Source organism: Gadus chalcogrammus, chromosome 8 (genome assembly GCF_026213295.1).
Source record: "Gadus chalcogrammus isolate NIFS_2021 chromosome 8, NIFS_Gcha_1.0, whole genome shotgun sequence".
In the NCBI taxonomy this organism is placed as follows: domain Eukaryota; kingdom Metazoa; phylum Chordata; class Actinopteri; order Gadiformes; family Gadidae; genus Gadus; species Gadus chalcogrammus.
The window spans coordinates 21,054,497-21,071,798 of NC_079419.1; the positions used below are offsets into that span (position 1 = coordinate 21,054,497).

General features: G+C 41.8%; 2 protein-coding genes and 1 long non-coding RNA gene across 6 annotated transcripts; 2 read left to right on the plus strand and 1 right to left on the minus strand.

The window, feature by feature from the left end:
- Positions 1-1,936: 1,936 nt before the first annotated feature.
- On the plus strand, positions 1,937-3,248 carry LOC130386904 (zinc finger protein 862-like). The gene is made up of 5 exons (XM_056595768.1): positions 1,937-2,036; positions 2,113-2,437; positions 2,554-2,670; positions 2,774-2,926; positions 3,015-3,248. The coding sequence occupies exons 1-5, from the start codon at positions 2,026-2,028 to the stop codon at positions 3,162-3,164; spliced, it is 756 nt and encodes a 251-aa protein (XP_056451743.1). The 5' UTR covers positions 1,937-2,025; the 3' UTR covers positions 3,165-3,248.
- Positions 3,249-5,611: 2,363 nt separating this feature from the next.
- Positions 5,612-11,721, plus strand: tmem70 (transmembrane protein 70). 4 transcript variants are annotated; one of them, XM_056595766.1, is made up of 5 exons: positions 5,612-5,910; positions 6,509-6,629; positions 8,402-10,549; positions 10,857-11,299; positions 11,413-11,721. In XM_056595766.1, the coding sequence occupies exons 1-3, from the start codon at positions 5,728-5,730 to the stop codon at positions 8,845-8,847; spliced, it is 750 nt and encodes a 249-aa protein (XP_056451741.1). In that variant the 5' UTR covers positions 5,612-5,727; the 3' UTR covers positions 8,848-10,549; positions 10,857-11,299; positions 11,413-11,721. The 4 variants fall into 4 exon arrangements, with proteins under 4 accessions (XP_056451741.1, XP_056451739.1, XP_056451740.1 ...); XM_056595764.1 differs by lacking the exons at positions 10,857-11,299; positions 11,413-11,721 and having other exon boundaries at positions 5,615-5,922; positions 8,402-10,201; positions 10,359-10,549; XM_056595765.1 differs by lacking the exons at positions 10,857-11,299; positions 11,413-11,721 and having other exon boundaries at positions 5,615-5,922; positions 8,402-9,406; positions 9,945-10,549.
- LOC130386907 (uncharacterized) lies at positions 11,703-15,813 on the minus strand. The gene is made up of 6 exons (XR_008896256.1): positions 13,793-15,813; positions 13,582-13,708; positions 13,288-13,487; positions 12,996-13,143; positions 12,551-12,755; positions 11,703-12,365 (listed from the first exon to the last, which is right to left on the minus strand). It is a non-coding gene; the product is annotated as an uncharacterized LOC130386907 (long non-coding RNA).
- Positions 15,814-17,302: the final 1,489 nt, after the last annotated feature.

Consider the following 17,302-nt stretch of genomic DNA (forward strand, 5'->3'; position numbering starts at 1 on the left):
CCACCCTGGATGATAACCTCTGGCCAACCTCTCATCAGCTCCCTCTCTGACTTCACCCTAGTAACAGAACAGACCGTTTCAGAACTCATCCGCAAAGCCAAAACCACCACCTGTCAGCTCGATCCTCTTCCCACCTCCCTTGTCAAAGCATGTCTTCCGTCCATCTCCCCCATGATCACCAACATAATTAACTCCTCCCTCACTACTGGTACTGTACCCCCCACTCTCAAGCTGGCTGCCATCACTCCCATCCTGAAAAAACCTGGTGCTGACCCAACTGACCTTAACCATTACCGGCCCATCTCCAATCTCCCTTTCATCTCCAAAACACTTGAAAGGGTGGTTGCCGCACAACTACAGTCCCACCTCGACACTAACAATCTCCACGAACCGTTCCAATCTGGCTTCCGTCCAAAACACAGCACTGAAACAGCCCTAGTCAAAATCACCAACGACCTCCTCCTTGCAGCCGACTCTGGATTACTCACCATTCTCATCCTCCTCGATCTCAGCGCAGCATTCGACACCATCTCCCACCCTCTGCTCCTGGACCGCCTAGCTGGTATTGGGATCACTGGTGCTGCACTCTCCTGGTTTACATCCTACCTCACCGGCCGTCAACAATTTGTTCAACTAAGCAACCACAAGTCTGGGTGTTCAGGTATCTCACTGGGTGTCCCCCAGGGGTCAGTCTTGGGTCCACTCCTCTTCACCACTTACCTCCTCCCGCTGGGCACACTCCTCCGTCACCATGGGGTTCATTTTCACTGCTACGCTGACGACACACAGGTCTACATCTCCACCAAACCCACCGCTGCCATCCCCCCCACTTCCCTCATCACGTGCCTGGAAGAGATCCGGAGCTGGTTGAGCAGGAACTTCCTGAAACTCAATGGAAACAAGACCGAGGCCCTGCTCATCGGATCCAAATCCACCCTCACTAAATCACAACACACCCCAGCTCCACTCATAATTATCGATGGATTCCCAGTACCCTTCTCCTCCAAAGTCAAGAGCCTCGGCGTCATCCTGGACAACACCCTCTCATTCGCACCCCATATTCACAACATCACCCGGACTGCATTCTTCCACCTCCGCAACATCGCCAGACTCCGCCCATCACTGACCCAATCCAGCACTGAAATCCTAGTTCACTCATTTGTCACATCACGCATAGACTACTGCAACGCCCTCCTCACCGGACTCCCCACCAAACTCATCAACAGACTGCAGATCATTCAGAACTCAGCCGCCCGGATCATCACCCGCACCAAATCATCTGACCACATCACCCCTGTCCTCATTCAACTTCACTGGCTCCCAGTACACTACCGCATCCAATACAAAACCCTACTCCTCACCTACAAAGCTCTCCACAACCTAGCCCCCAGTTATCTCTGCGACCTCCTCCAAGAATACACTCCCTCCCGCTCCCTCCGCTCAACCTCTGCTGGACTACTATGTATCCCCACATCACGACTCACTTCAATGGGTGCCCGGTCATTCAGCTGTTCAGCACCCAGGCTCTGGAACTCCCTCCCCCCACACATAAAACAGTCAGACACCATTACAACCTTCAAGTCACAACTCAAAACTCACCTGTTCAAACTCGCACACAACGTCTAACTGATCACTGTTTTGTTTGTTTTTTTGTTTTGTTTTGTCTTGTTTTTGTTTTATTTATTTCTTATTGCTTATGTTTATTTATTTATTTATTTATTTTTTCCACAATGTCTTGTTTTTTAAAAAATGTATGATGACTATATGCTCTGTAAGGTGACCTTGGGTGTTTTGAAAGGCGCCTCTAAATTAAATGTATTATTATTATTATTATATTTGTTATTTACAGGAGTCTATGCTGCCACAAAAAAAGCGTTTGCTGCTCTGGGTGAACCAAGTGCAGACTGGCTTAACAAAACTGTGGCTATGGGGGCAGATGGTGCTGCTGTGAATCTTGGCCATAAAGGGGGAGTCATCGCCCTTTTGCAGCAAGAAGCTGGGGACTTCATTGTCCCTTTTCATTGCATGCCTCACAGGTAAGGCTTGCATGCATTATCACCTATTAATAAAACATAAATATCGGGTTTATGTAATTATAATGTGCCTTTACAGATTGGAACTGGCCATGTTGTCTGTCCAGCGGGACAATGCCATGATTGGTCAGGTATATGACATGCTTAACATGGTTTGGAAGACCTATCACTTCAGTCCCAAATCGATGAGGGAGCTCAAGGCCCTTGGAGAAGACCTTGGGGTGAATGTGCTCGTCCCCAGTGGGGTTAGAGGGACGCGATGGCTTCCTCATGTCTCCAGGGCCCTGGAGACCCTCCTCAGACCTGGGAAGGACAACCATGGGCAGTTCACTGCAGTTTACTGCCATATGGACCACTTGGCAGGGTCTTCTGCCAATGCAGATATTGCAGGGCGAGCCAGAAAGGTCTGTTTTGGATAAGGAATTTCTTACATATGTGTCATTGTGCTTTCCTTATCAATTTGATGTTTTTAACTGAGTTTGTGTATTTATTGTGCTTAATATGGTTAATCTGGGTTTAGATCAAGAAAACTATGGGGGATGGCACATTTGTTGCATTCTGCCACTTCCTTGCTGATGTGTTTTCTGGGCTCACAAAGTTCAGTCTCCTCCAGAAAAATGAAATAATACTTCCTCAAGTATGTGATACATTAAAATAAATACATACATTACATTTTCAATTTAATTCCGTGTTTGGCTAAGTCATGTATGTAAAATGGCTACATATATCTGTCTAAATAGGCAGTTTGTGGGCTTCAAAATCTTCTGGCGACCACAGAGGTCATGGAAGCAAGGCCCAAACCAGGGGGCAGACTGTCACAGCTCCAGGACGCACTTCGGCAACAGAAGAGACAACAAGAAGAACAGGGGGAAATCCCAAATTACAAGTTTCAGGTAAAATATTAATTTCTCTGTTTTGTTGGTTTAAATGTAAAACATAATATATCATAATCTCATCATTTGTTTTTATACCTGTACACAGACAGTCACACTCAAAGGTGACTTTTCAAATCTGGCAGAAGCTGAGGCTTCGCGCAAGAGGGCCCCTAAACTTCAAAATGCGATAGAGGCAACAGTAAGGTCCACAGTGAAGCATCTGAAGGCCAGATTCTGTAGCCTCCTAGGCAAGTGAAGTTACATCAACTTTAAACCTTTCATAAAAATAATAACAACAATAAGCTTTAATAATGTTGACCTAATAACTTCTTAATAATGTATGGAGATTTTTAATTGTTCTCATAGGAGAGGGCCCTACAGAATCTGCCACTGCAAAGGCAGTCAGATGCTTCAACATTTTCAACCATGACTCCTGGCCAGAGAGCCAAGAGAAGTTGGTGGACCATGGTGCAGATGATCTTGAGTTCCTCTTGGAACATTTCTCCCCCATCATCACAAGGTGACTGATTGGAACAGACCAACAATATTATGCTATTTGTAATAATATTACTGTTTCCAAAAAGTGTATTGCCATTTCATCCCATTTCTTGTGGTAATTTCAGAAATGGTGTCAACACTGAGCTGGCAAAAGAGGAGTTTGTGGCCTTGAAAATGCTGATATCTAGGATGTTTAAGGACAAGAGCTACACAAGCCTGTGGGAGATGATGTTGAACAGAGAGCCATACTGCTCGGAGTTCAAGGTTTTTATACTGTTTTTATTTCAAAGCTTTTATGTTAAAACATTGGCTTGTACATCTCAAGTTTATATGTTTGTTTGTTTCTTTTAGAACATCCTGCACCTGGTCCACATAATGCTGGTCCTTCCAGTGTCTTCTGCTGTGTGTGAGAGGGGATTCTCTTCACAGAAGAGGATAAAGTCTGACGTGAGAGCATCTCTTCATTCAGACACAGTGGAAGACCTGATTAGAATCAGCGTTGAGGGTCCAACTTTGGAGGACTTTCACCCAACAGAAAGTGTGGCAATCTGGTTGACCCAAGGAAAGAGGGCAAGAAGGCCAAATTACAAATGTTGGCCGTCTGATCATGGGTCAGCTAATGCTCAGTAATCTAGCCAAGGAACACCACACACTTGTGTTTAAGGTTCTTTTTGTTTGGTGTATATTATTTGGGGTTTTCAAGCACTTTTTTATTTTGTTTTATTATCCTGTGTTGTTGTTGTTGTTGATGTTGATTTGAATAAACATTTCTACACCTTTACTCCTGTGTACCTATGTTTACAGGGCTTGAGAGTGCGCCGTAGGGTGACGACAGCTGTCAATGTCGTCACCGTCACCCCCCCCCCCCCCCCCCTCAACAACTCACAACTTGGGTGCACCATAAATACGTGCTGGTGCACCCAAATTAAAAATTTAGGCGCACCAGTGCACCCAAGGAAAAAGTTAGTCTGGAGCCCTGCCTGTGCGTCCTTGTTAATCTTGCCCCCTGCACCTCATTCCCTCATCAGTGGCTGTTCCCCAAAGTGCAGGCTGCAGCCTTGCTAGAACACTTCCTTGCTAGTCGCGTCCTATGGAGATGAGGCTAGAGTACGGAACGACTTGCTAGTGTGGAAGCGCTTCCGCTTCCGCTTTTTAAATATTGCTCCAGTGTTATATATTTCATATTTGAATTGTTGAAATTGTTATTGGCGATAGTAGTTTGTTTAAACACCACCTACTTACACATTAGAAAAAATCAATCCATAAAATCAATGCAAAATATAGCCTATCATTACGTTGCAAAAACTTTTGAAAGAAATCGCACAGGTTATTTTTTTGCATTTAATCTATAAAAGGCAATACGGCACAAAATATTTCTGAAACGTTCAAATTACTTCAGTTGTGTAAGGCAATGTGTATTTCTTTCTATACGCAATTTTTAAATATCCTGCGCAGCGTGTGAACGCAAAGGATTGTGGGTGTTTGGCTCGTTGAGGATCCATCGATGCAACCTTGAAAAATTTAGGAATTCTCAAAAATAAAGGACGCGAAAAGGGCCTGAATTTCCGAGTTTTCTCAACATTGGAACAGAGCTTGTCGGCGTTCTATGACGACGCGTCCTTAGAAGGGCAGCCGTTGAGCATCCTTCACATTGGGAACAGCCAATGTAACCCCTTATTCTTCACTTCAATTTTTTTCCTCACTTCTTTAGTTCCCTTGTTGGATTGGCATTTTCGTTGTGGTCTCACTGTCTGCCAGTTCACGGCTATATTCACAGAGAATATATCAGATATTTTGTTTCTTTATTAAAATTACTCAATATTACACCGTACCTACGGAGTAATTACGCACTACGCTGCTGGCCGTAATCTAAAGCCAATATTTTGTGGTGTAAAACTCATGTTACTTACTACTAATTCATTACAAGTATTATTGTAGTAAATTAAAATATCATATCGAAAAATATATATATTTTTATATCCAGTTGTTATCCAGTAAAATGGGTGAGAAGCGCCCCTGCTAGCCAGTACCCTTCTCCTCTCGTCTATATGTTTCCAAAATAAGCATTAATCACTCCTGCATATATTTTTGTAATGAGCCATGAACTTCAATATGCTGAACTTGGGCATACTTTTATTTTCTCTTTTTTTTTTATGAATGGTCAGTGCTGACGTCCAAACCTGTAGGTGGCAGCGTTGTGCAAGACGCCCTTCTACGGTCCGTGTATACCTAAAACTACTAGAAGAAGACCTCATCACAACAAATCCGCCTTGACTTTACCTAGCGCTTAACCATTCATCTATTTCAAATATACCGAAAAAATGCTTTATTTAACCCTACTTCGAGGATTGCAGCGGTGTGTTGGCCCGCAATCTCTAAGAAATGTCAAATGTAAAGCTCAGTTTTCGGTAGAACCAGGCTGTATGAGCAGCGGGCTGTCGAGCCCTCACCAGAGGACGGATACCTCGTTTCTGAGGAGGTCGTTCCACTCCGGGAATGTCAAGGTATTTAGACAAGTAAGTTGAATAGTTAACCACGGATTTAGGATCTATTAATTAGTGTTATGTTCTTTACTGGAAACGGGAGAGCATCACTTGGTATTATAAAGTTATTGGACCATGTTTGTAATGCAAATGCCATTCATTCAGCAGAAAGACTTCGAATAAAACGTTGAATATGTGGGATTCCGTTTGGAAATGTTAGTATTTCTGTCATTCATACGAGGCCTTAACCCTGACTCCCAAAGTGACTTTAATTTGGAATGACGTAAAGATTTTTTCGAAAAGAAAAACAGCTAACGCTGTAAATTGTTATATATGAATACTACAAAATACGAAAAAATGACAATCACAATTAGCATTTACAATTGACCATACCCTGAATATTCATTCTCCCATTGGCTGACCACGATCTAATAAACCCTAAATGATTCGATGATATTAACCCGAGGGAGGAAGACTTCTGTGAAGCAATACATCTTAAGTACTGTGACTTATCTTATTCCTGTCTGAATGATTGGACAACAATGGTGTCTATAGTGATGGGTTGATTGTGTTGACTGGCTTTATCATTTGGCCATCTTGTATGCTTTTCTGTGCACAGACGCAGTGCAAACCCCTTCTACCCCTGTGTCTCTCCTCAAAAAGTCTCTGCACCTCTGCGTCGGACTACTCTGAGACAGGGAGACTTGTTTACACAGGGAGCCTTGGTAGAGCTATAATTGGTAAGTCAGATGCTGTAACATTTGTTTTAAGATAAGTCACAATTAATACCATATCTGTGCAATAGACATTTTATTTTCAATTCGATTCGATTTTTATTTTTTTAGTCATTCCCCAGTTGACAAACGTTATTTAAATGATAATTCACCAACTATAGCCCTACGAGGGTGAAGGTAACAAGGTGGTCCTGTTATATATCTTTGACTTATACTAGTAATACATTGAGGGAACCCATGAGAGGATCCCCAGTAGGGCTGGGTAAAAAATCGATTTGATCGATTTTGGATCGATTTCATTTATATTTTGCAATATCGATTCATAGGGCATGGGATCCATTTATTTATTTTTTGTTTTACGATTATTATTTTTTCACTTTAATAAACAATGCCTTAATGCAATTTGCAGTGATGGAATGTTGTAGTTCAAGTTCACTTTCACTTGCAATTCCTTTCTAATTTCAAAATTGCACTTTTGAGACTTGAGACAGTTTTGTTTACAGCTCAAGTTTAAACTGTCCAATTTACAAGTTTGCACTTAAAACCTGTTGTTTAAGATGAAGAGAAAAATAGTTTGTAAAACAGTTGAGCCATTTTCATTATTTAAGAGCAGATTGAATCGAATCGAAACGTGATTAATCGATCCAGAACCTTATGAATCGAAATCGAATCGATTTAGGAAATTGGCCGCGATACCCAGCCCTAATCCCCACAGTCGAAAAGTTAGGTATTGCTGGACGGGAGACAATCTATCCTAGGTTTGTTGATGATGTTTTCATTATATACATAATGATAATATCTTACAACTATAATTGCATGCCTGTCGCGCCAGTTACTCAAGTCACTCAAGTGCGCACGAACATACACGGAAACGCGCACACAAAGCACGCGCACACCGGACGTCAACACATAGGCAGTGACACATACACGGAAGCACACACACAGAGCACGCACACACACACACACACACACGCTCACAGGTAAGACGTTTACTGGCTCCGCCATCGGCACACGCGCAGGTAAGAACACACACGCAAGCTCCGCCGTCGACAAACTCCAAGGTAAAATGTTCTGTCTATAAACTATTTTTTAACTAAATTGCGATAACATAAGGGAAGAGACAATTTCTCACCTCGACAAGCAACGGCAGGTTGTTCATTTTGTCATATAAAAACCGTTAAATTCAAACATAGCGCAGACCGGCATATTAACACACAAGTGAGGTGATCTTAAAGAGACTGTCTCCCTATAACACAACAAAACATGTCAATGACATAGTAGGCTATGGTGAATTATGTCTTTAAAGTCCACCACAGGACTACACTTCCTCCTTTAGCCTCCCGAAATGTATTTACACTTTGTTGCTCAAACTTAATATTACTCTACTCCTTGAGCCTCCCGAAATGTCTTGCGATATTGATATCCCCCTTTCCCCCCTGCAGACTGTTTTAGTAGTTTTATTTTTCTTATGTTTTGTGTGTATGCTATGTGTGACTGTAGGCTACTGCTGCCTGTCTCGGCCAGGACACTGGAAGAGATGTTTAATCTCAATGATGATTATTATTTTCAACTAACCAATAGTAGTTGCCTTGCATTTTTAAATGTCAATGCACTCATCAGCCCTGAGTAACAATAAAAGCTTTTTTAATAATATATCTGCTTGTGTAGTATACTTCACATTCCATTGAACAATTACCCCTATTAATTACAACTATAGGTTGAACGCACTCGTAAAAACTCTAGTATCATTAATTATTTCTACATGTGTCTCTCCTCAGGAGTGAAGATGTTCTCCTACACCAGCAGTGGCACCAGTCTGTGTCTAATGCCACACGTCCTCTTCAAGACCGGGCTGGCCACACAGAGTTTGGCTGTGCAGGCGTCCTTCATCGCGATCATCAGCCTCTTCACGTTCGTCACCCCCGTCCTCCTCCACCTGCTCACCAAGGGCTACGTTATCCGACTGTACCACAACGCCGATCAGGACACCTACACGGCCGTCACCTGCAACATCTTCCTGATGGAGAAGAGGACCGTGTTTAAACAGGGGGAGGTCAGCATTCCAGCCGTCGCAAAGATGTTCACCTCGTTCTACGCTGGCCGGAGGAGCATGCTGGTGAACCCCGACCTCTTCCAGCTCCCCAGTGACTACAATCATCTGATGGGTTATGACCAGCCATTCACATTCAGTGAGGAGGACTTGGAGAGGCATGACAAAGGCTGAGTGGGTGGGTCGGGTTCCCTGAAAATAATAAGGCCCTAATTCCAAAGAACAATCAAATACTGTAATAAATCCAGAAATGGTTTGATCTTTGGTCATGTTGTTCTTATTTTCCATTTAATTATATCACGTAAGTTCAATAGATCAGCCAATGGTACTATAAAGATGGTAAGTCTTAAAAGAGACATATTGTGGTGTTTTCAAAACAAGTAAACATAGTATTTGAAATCCGGGTAAATCTGTCTATGGTTCGTTCTTTGAATATTCAGATTTAAAACAAAATCAGAAAAACCAAATAACAGTCGTTTTTTGGTTTTTCTGATTTGGTTTTGAAACGGAAAAAGGGCAAAAGGAATAAACAAATAAACGGCAGTTGCTTGTTTTGTTTTTGTGATATTTAGATAAAACCACAATGAATGCCGGGAAAAGGGCGCGTGGTTTCAAACTTTCCATTGAGTCAAGCAATTCTACGATGGCCAGCTTTATTGTTTTCCGTGGGAGCCGGTGACTTAGTCTGCGAGTGGACGATATGACCGTGGAGAAGATCGCCATGATATTCCAGGTGGCTGTTTACTAAGAAACCTAGCTGGTCATAAAACATTAAAATACATCTAAATGACAAGTAGCCTACATATTGTACAATAGGCTACATACATTAGAGGCTATGCTATATCACATAGGCCTATTGTCATGAAGACACAATTATAATGTTCATGGTCTCATGACAGCCAATCTCAAAATCAACCCCATATGGTTAATAATATGTGGTTAATGTTTGAATAGTTAATTGTGTTTTGTAATTCATTGTGATTAATGTTTTTATTGATTAGGCCTAATGTTAACATAAAGCTCGAGCTTCTTTTAAGTTTGATAATTAGGACTGCTATGTGACGTTACATGACAGGTCATGCTGTCTTATTTAATGACAAAGTGGACTGTATGAATGCAGTCACTTATGTTGACTGAATTGTTATAACAATTATTAAAACTTAAAACAGTTATTAACATTCATGAAGACTGCTTCAGGTTCATGACAGGTTTCATGTCATTCTTATGCATATCCCTTCAAATAAAGTTTGATCAAAAATGTTTATTTTCAGGTCCATCCACACTCTCTGTATTTTACTGACGACAGCAACAGAGGGATACTCCCTGGACCAGAAGGAGCTTTCAGTCTCACAGACCTCAAAGACGGTGGCCACTATGAGGTACACGGGGAGAGCACAGCTGATGAAGGCTCTCAAGGTCAAAACCCTGCTGCTCGCTTTGCCTTTCGCCGCCCATCCAGCAGTGCTCTCCCCGTTGCCTCAGGAGCTCTGCCTGCTCCCAGAGCTGTGGGTCCAAAGCTAAACACAAGGTGAATACAAGTACACTGAACATTTTTCTTTGTCAATATCCCTTTCAAACATTTTGTGTTTGAACGTCTGTAACGTCTGTGAGTATAATTAATTTTGGAACAGGGTGTATTGGGCATTATAAATGGGCTTAAGTGTTTTGTTTATGTTTATACTCAGGAATGTCTTTATAGCGGAGGTGGTGGATGGAAGGCCAGTGACTCGGAAAACGGTGGCAGTACGATTTTCTGAGTTTGAGGCATCTGTTAATAGCATAAGGGTGAAAGTGGTGGAGGCTCTGGGCGACGACGAGCCTATTGTGCTTGTGGACAGCCATGCAAATGAGATCCTGGACTGTGAGGGAAACAGAGGTACAGTCAATCATTGCATACATCTGTTAGACTGTCTTAATCCATGGCCCTTATTAGTGTTATAAATGTTTATGACACAGCTCTTCTCAATGCTGTGGAACGCTCCGTTCACTCCTATCACACTTTTCGCATGATAGGAATAGATCTATTCTGATTAGAAATCTAATTGGATCAGAAGTGTCCATACTACAGAGTGTCTGTCCGGCTACTGTCTTTTCAAATTGGGTCCTTTCAAGTGTTGTTGTTTTTACCACAATTGCTCTGTGTTGTCAATAGACACTAATGTAAAAACATCCATACAATACAGGATCTGCATTCTGGAAGCAGCATGCAAGAAAGATCTTTGCTGTTCCCAAAGACCAGATGCAGAGAACCGGGGGGGGGAAGAATAATAAAAGAAGGAGAGAAAGTTAAGCTGTCTGTGATAAATTGCATACCAAAGGTCACTGAATAAATAAAAAACACAAATACAGAACAACTATCCTTCCCTAATATAAAAAAAGAAAGTCCAAGTTAATACACACTTAACAATATGTTCTGTATATTTTTCAGTCAACATGAGGACACAGACCTTCCCTTGGTCGTTGACCAAATAGGAGGTCATCCTCACTTCTCAGGGTCTAAAAGATGTATCCAAGACGCTCCAAGACCTTGCAAATTTTGCACAGGCAAACCGAAGGACATCAATAAGTCTGAGTAACAGCCAGGCGGCAGCTGTAAAGGCAGCATTTGCCTGTATCATATGTGGAGGTTTGTAATATGTTGTTATTATTTACCATGAAAGTTATTAAAAAGTATTCTTCAAAAAAGTCTAAGAGCCTCCTTAAAGTCACTAATCTAAAAATTCTCTATTTAAACTGCAGATCCTATGAAGGAGCCCATATTTGCCAGCTGCTGCAGAACCATCCTGGGCTGCAGCAGCTGTGTGGAGCAATGGCAGGTTAGCCACACCTACTGCCCTAAATGCAGAGGTGTGGACTTTTACGGAGGCAACACGCAGCCAGTGGTGGGGCTGGACGAGGCACTGGCTGTACTGCATAATATAATTTCTTAAGTTATTGTTTTTGTTCACCAAATGTTCATGTTTTGTTAGTTATCAATATACCTTTCATTTTTATTTTTTATTCTATTTTAAAATTACTATTATGTGTAATGTCGTGTTAAATTGTTATTTGCCCATTAAATTGTAGTTCTTTCTGAAAATCGTTCTATTGTCATTAATTTTACATACTATTTTGTTTGGTTATAAAATAGTGATTCACATGTAGATGGACAAATGTAAAATATTTAGCAGCTGTCCGGTTATGACAGTTCTATAAATCCCTCTCAAGCATTCGCAGACACAAGTGGTTTCCTTGCAACAGGTTTTATTGAAGTCTTTTCTTCAAACTCCACTGTGAAAACGGCAGATAAACACATACATTATTAACAGCATCATTAAGAACATTTACAGTTAATCACACTTAACACTTAACAATATACACAGGCAGTCACACATCCATCAAAACATTTCACACATTCCTCTCCGTGGCATTCAGCAGGCAGAAAAGGGCTTCATGAAATCCACTATGGTCATTGTTGACCACATTGTCAAAAATGACAGAGGGATCAGGGTAGGCCACCGCAAAGTCCCTTTGTGCCCGGCTCCTGTCTTCCTCAGTGTGAAAGGGGTCCACACCAAAGGCTGCCTCCCTGCTGAGAGAGCTTCCAAACTCCTGCTCATATCTGTCAGCAGCAACAGAAGCACTGGGTAGCAGGTCCTCCGATATCTGTGCTGGGCATCCTGCTGCAGCTAGTTCATTAGGTATTCCTCTACCTTGTAAAGGAAACATTTTAAGCCAAAGTAAAAAGAAATTATAGCACATTTCACATTTCAAGACATTTTAAAATAAAATATATAATGGTAAAGAGAATAACAAATAAAAATAGGATTTTATTAATATTAGTAGTACGTTTATTTTGGGCTGACATGATTCATTCACAATTTATTTTTTAGCATACCTGGAATCCTATGTGCATTCCATGACTGCACAACCCTGTCTAGCCCAATCTGGCTGAGTTGGCACGTCAGGTTAGACACACAGAACTTCACTGTGTTGTCCTGCATGTCTATGGCCTCTTGGTCAGTCAGGTGCACCAGGGCCTGCTTCAGTGGTTAGTTTACCCGGTTATTGACTACAGGCCAAATCCGCTCCACCCTAAGATTCTGTTGTGAACACAAAATTCAGTATGTTTGAAAAATAAGTGAGGGCGATAATCTGCTTAAAATGAATAGTAACTGCTACTAATAGTAACTGCTAAATATTTTGTTCGAAGCTGTGGACAAATGCTGACATATTCAGATGCTTCAGATTCCATTTGACACAAATTCTGTCAGTTTTCACTGTGGCCATATAATCTGATTTCACCTTTCGTCTCCCTTTTTAGTAGTAATACAAAGACGTACCCTTGAAGATGTAGTCTGCAAGTATGGTTGCCTGCTGAGGTTATACCTTTGCCTGGAAAGGATTTCCTGGATGTACAGGCACAGATAGAACTCCTTCCCATGGTCAACTCTGACTTGGTCCCACATCCCATTGGCAACCACTGCACATCTGGTAGAAATTAGACACATACATAAAGTACAGTGAGTCAAATGCATTACACTGAAATAAACTTGGAATCATACTTTCAGTTTGATATGAGGAGCCATACAAAACATAATGACAAGTTTACTTTGCAAGTAGTGTAGGACGCACCTGTATACCTGCTCATAAATAATCAGATTGTTTTTCACAGGCATGGTGGCATTTGCAACAATTTTGCTGCTGTTGCCGTCAACTGCCACCACATAGGCCTATGTGACACCGAACATGCCGAGCTTCTCATTTTGATCCATATGCAGTTTATGGCCCATATATTCTGCATGGTAGGGAATGGGGTTCAGATTACGAGCACCCTTTGAAAGGAAGAGAAGTATAATTAAAATTATTTTTGCTCCAGTGTTTCATGAATATTTACTTTTCACTGTTTACTTACTCTAAGTTACTTACATGTCTTCGCAAATCGTGGTATGGCTGATGAACGTCTCGTAAGACTCTCCCAACTGCTTTCCCCAGCATGCACACCGATCGATGATAGGTATCCCGTCATAAATGTTCGACCATAGGTCGGTCCCGTCTGTTAAAACATATCGATTATGTATATCTATAGGCCTACTAAAAAGTTTAAATACTTAAAGATTAAATACACACATAGGCCTACCTTGTTGATGGAAGAAACCACTGCCATTTCCAAATCCGTGTCGGAAACTAGATTTCTTCTTCGCAGGTTGTGCTTGCAATGTTCTTCAGGGAAAGAGGGGTCGAATCCAAAGGAATAGCTTTAAAGAGACTTTATTTGTATAAAGTATTTTCGGTATGGTAAACTGATGCTCTGAAGTAAAGAGAGATTGAAGATGTGTTCTAAGCACGTGCGAGAGTATTCTCCTAGCTGATCAAAGGCATAAACCCACGTATGTCTAATCGCTGCCGAGAGAGTTCTGATCTGCCTCCACGAGCTGGAGGCTTCTTATGGACTCAGCGAGGACCGGAAGACTTGGAGAGGAACCGGTGTGACGTAATCCTCCGTTTTCCTCGCCTGGTCTGTGGTGCTGCCCTCTGTGGCTAAAGTATCTATTACAGCCTTCAGTAATGTCCTGCTTTCCCTTGTGGCTATGTGTAGTATTTACGGCTTATATGTTTGGTCCTACCCCCTATTGGTTAAGTGAGGGAAATACAGCTTGTGTTCCTAAAATACGTAACATGCTCCACACAGAACCTCCTCACCGTCATAACGGAGCACTTCGGTGCACCAGATTGCCTTAGAGCGGTACTGATCACGTCGTATGTCTTTCCATTGTGAAATAGTTCACGAATATAATCCTCATATGGTTCAAGTGCGGCCATAACGAGCAAGGTACGTTTTATTACTCTGTTTTCTGGGAATAATTGACGCAAGCAGAAACCAGAAAAAGTTTTTTCGTTTTGACAAGAAAACGAAAATCTAAATTTCAGTTCGTTTATTCGTTTTTTGGTTCTCTTACTGAGCGAAACGAATAGGCTCTGTGCACAACTCTAGAAGCGAACTTCCGGTGTCGCCGGGTGTCGGCATACTAGTTTCCGGTCTACTTCCCGTATCAGTTACCACGGCAACTATAAATAGTAAAAAGATGGAAAACCCAACCAAACAACGGAAATTTAATGTTAGAAGACTTCACAAGCTTCAACGGAATGAAGGCGGATCAAACCAACACTGCTGTGTACCGTTGTGCTCAGCTTCCAGCCGGTAACACGGGCTGGTGTGTGGGAGGCTGGGAGCGAAGAGAGAGACCGGCGAGTCCCGTGCCTTGCTCCGACCCCGAAGAGCCTGAGCTACCCGTTCCGATGGTCTTAGACCATGAGTACAGTGCTACTAGTACAGTGTGTGTTGACCGTGAGCACTACAGTGCTATACAAAAAGAGACATTTGTGGAGTTTGAGGCAATGTGAAGCTGGTGTGTTTGTGTCTGTGTGCGGCTCGTGTGCTTGCACTGTGTTGGGGCCGTGGTGGGCGCTCTCGGCTGGAGCTTTCTGCGTGTTGTGGTGGCTGACGAGGAAAGTGCGCTTGTGTGTACATTTGTGCTGTTTTTTTAATTATACATGTTTGTATTGATTATTTGATTAAACATATGACCTCAGCTAAATCCCCCCACGGACACTGTTATAAAAGAAACAGGCGTATAACGGTTTGTTTATAACGGTTGGTTTATCGATAGCTTTAACATACACTCAAGCTGTGAGGCTTCTCTGATTTCTTCATGGACCTGTGGCACAATGCTCTGATAATCACCTCCGATGTTCCCTTATCTTTGCTAGACACTAAAAAAATGGACACACGTTGGTACAGTTAGTACTACAACGGACAGTTAAGTGTTTTAAATACAGAAAAAAAATGTTGTCGCTAAAAAATGTTCACTAAAAAGCCGGTAGTCTGTCACCTACCCTCAAAGTTACGCAAATAACTCGAAATATAGAGCTTAAATCCTTTTTCCCGCTTGCTTGTAGGGGCAAGGGAACTAGCACCAACAATGCGGTGAACAACGTTAACATTTATTGTCGGTAGGTCTTGGAGACATCTAGAAAAGCCAGACATGTTCACGCTATGGACTGGGTCAGTAAGTAGACCGGAAACTAGAATGCCGACACCGTCAGTTGACTTCCGGGTTCTAGTGCACAGAGCCTATTCGAGGGAGTGCGACCAAATATTTTATTTGGGCGCACCGGTGCGACTGAAAATGTATGTTTTATAAAAAAAATATATATATTTTTTTTTAAACCGAGCAGTCTATTCATAATATTGTAATGGCCACGGAAGAGGCAGTGAATGAAGTATTGATTAGACAGCGATTTATTAGATACCTAATAAACCGTTGGAACACGCAAGACCGGTAACCATAGCAACGTAAACAAACCCGCAAAGCCCAATCCAGGTCTCTTACTGAAGGCATTTAATGGTCAAAATATTGTTAATAGGCCTACACATTCGAGTAGGGGGAGTGGTTAAGTAAAGCCTTCAGATTGGACGGTTTGACTTTAGAGTTACCGTCATGTTTCTCCATTCTCCTGCAGGGGATTGATAAAGTTCTATCTATGTAACAGAAGGAAACACTTACTCATACTCCATCAAATATTCATACTCATACTTTGCATACTTTACCACAGCACTGAATGCCACAGATATGCATTGGACTGAATGCCACATAAATATAATATATGTTTTGCACGTTTGCAACGTTTAAAAGTTCAGGGAAAGTATATGCCTCTACTGGTGTTGCTTAGGCCAATATCCTTTTGAGGCAGTGTCGTTTCTGAATATTAGTGTTAAGGGCCAAGAATGCCTACTATCATACATTAGTCACCATGTCTGTGGACAAATTTGTATGCAGTCACATATTAATATATACATTCAAAAATGGAGAGCCCTGCATTGCGCATCTGTTGACCTTTATCCATTTACAGTAAACAGATAATTTTTTCTTGCTGGAAGATATTTTATATTGTTTTCATATAATTATTTACTCACAGTGATTACAGAATGCGAGTGTGTGTTATATTGAAAGCGAGGCTTGGTGTGCCTATGAATATAGGCTACAGTGAGTTGTAAGGCCCACTATGCAACTTCGGGAATTTCTTCGCTGTTTTCTTGGTTTTGGCACGCACATTTCTCTACACAGCGCCCCCTACAGCTTCGTAGTAGATATTTTACAACACTGTCGTAACAACTCGTTGACGACCCTTCCCCATGCACTTCTACGTGAGCCATGTGCATTTGTTTTCAAAGAAGCCGGCGAATGCGTGGAGCCATGTCCGAAGTAAATGTTCATAAAGTGTAGGCAAGGTTATACATTTTTAAAATGGTGTATTTGTATTGCAATAAACATAAAGCCATCCTTTTTATAGTTGACGGGGAGAATTTATATCCTAGATTATAATTGTTTTATCTTAGGTTGAACAGAACAATCAGTGTGAGAGTGTTGGCCAACATAATAATCTAAATAAACAAGAACCTGGATTCGGGGATTCAGTCTGTATCTGGGGGACGAGACAGACGAACAGCAAAACACCAATGGAAACAAAGGTGTTTATATGGCTGTGTCACGTTAAAATTGTACCGGGGGCGAAAATTGTACCGGCCTACGTCATCGTTTGTTTACATCCTGACAACCTGACAACCTGCCCGGCAACAGACGACGCG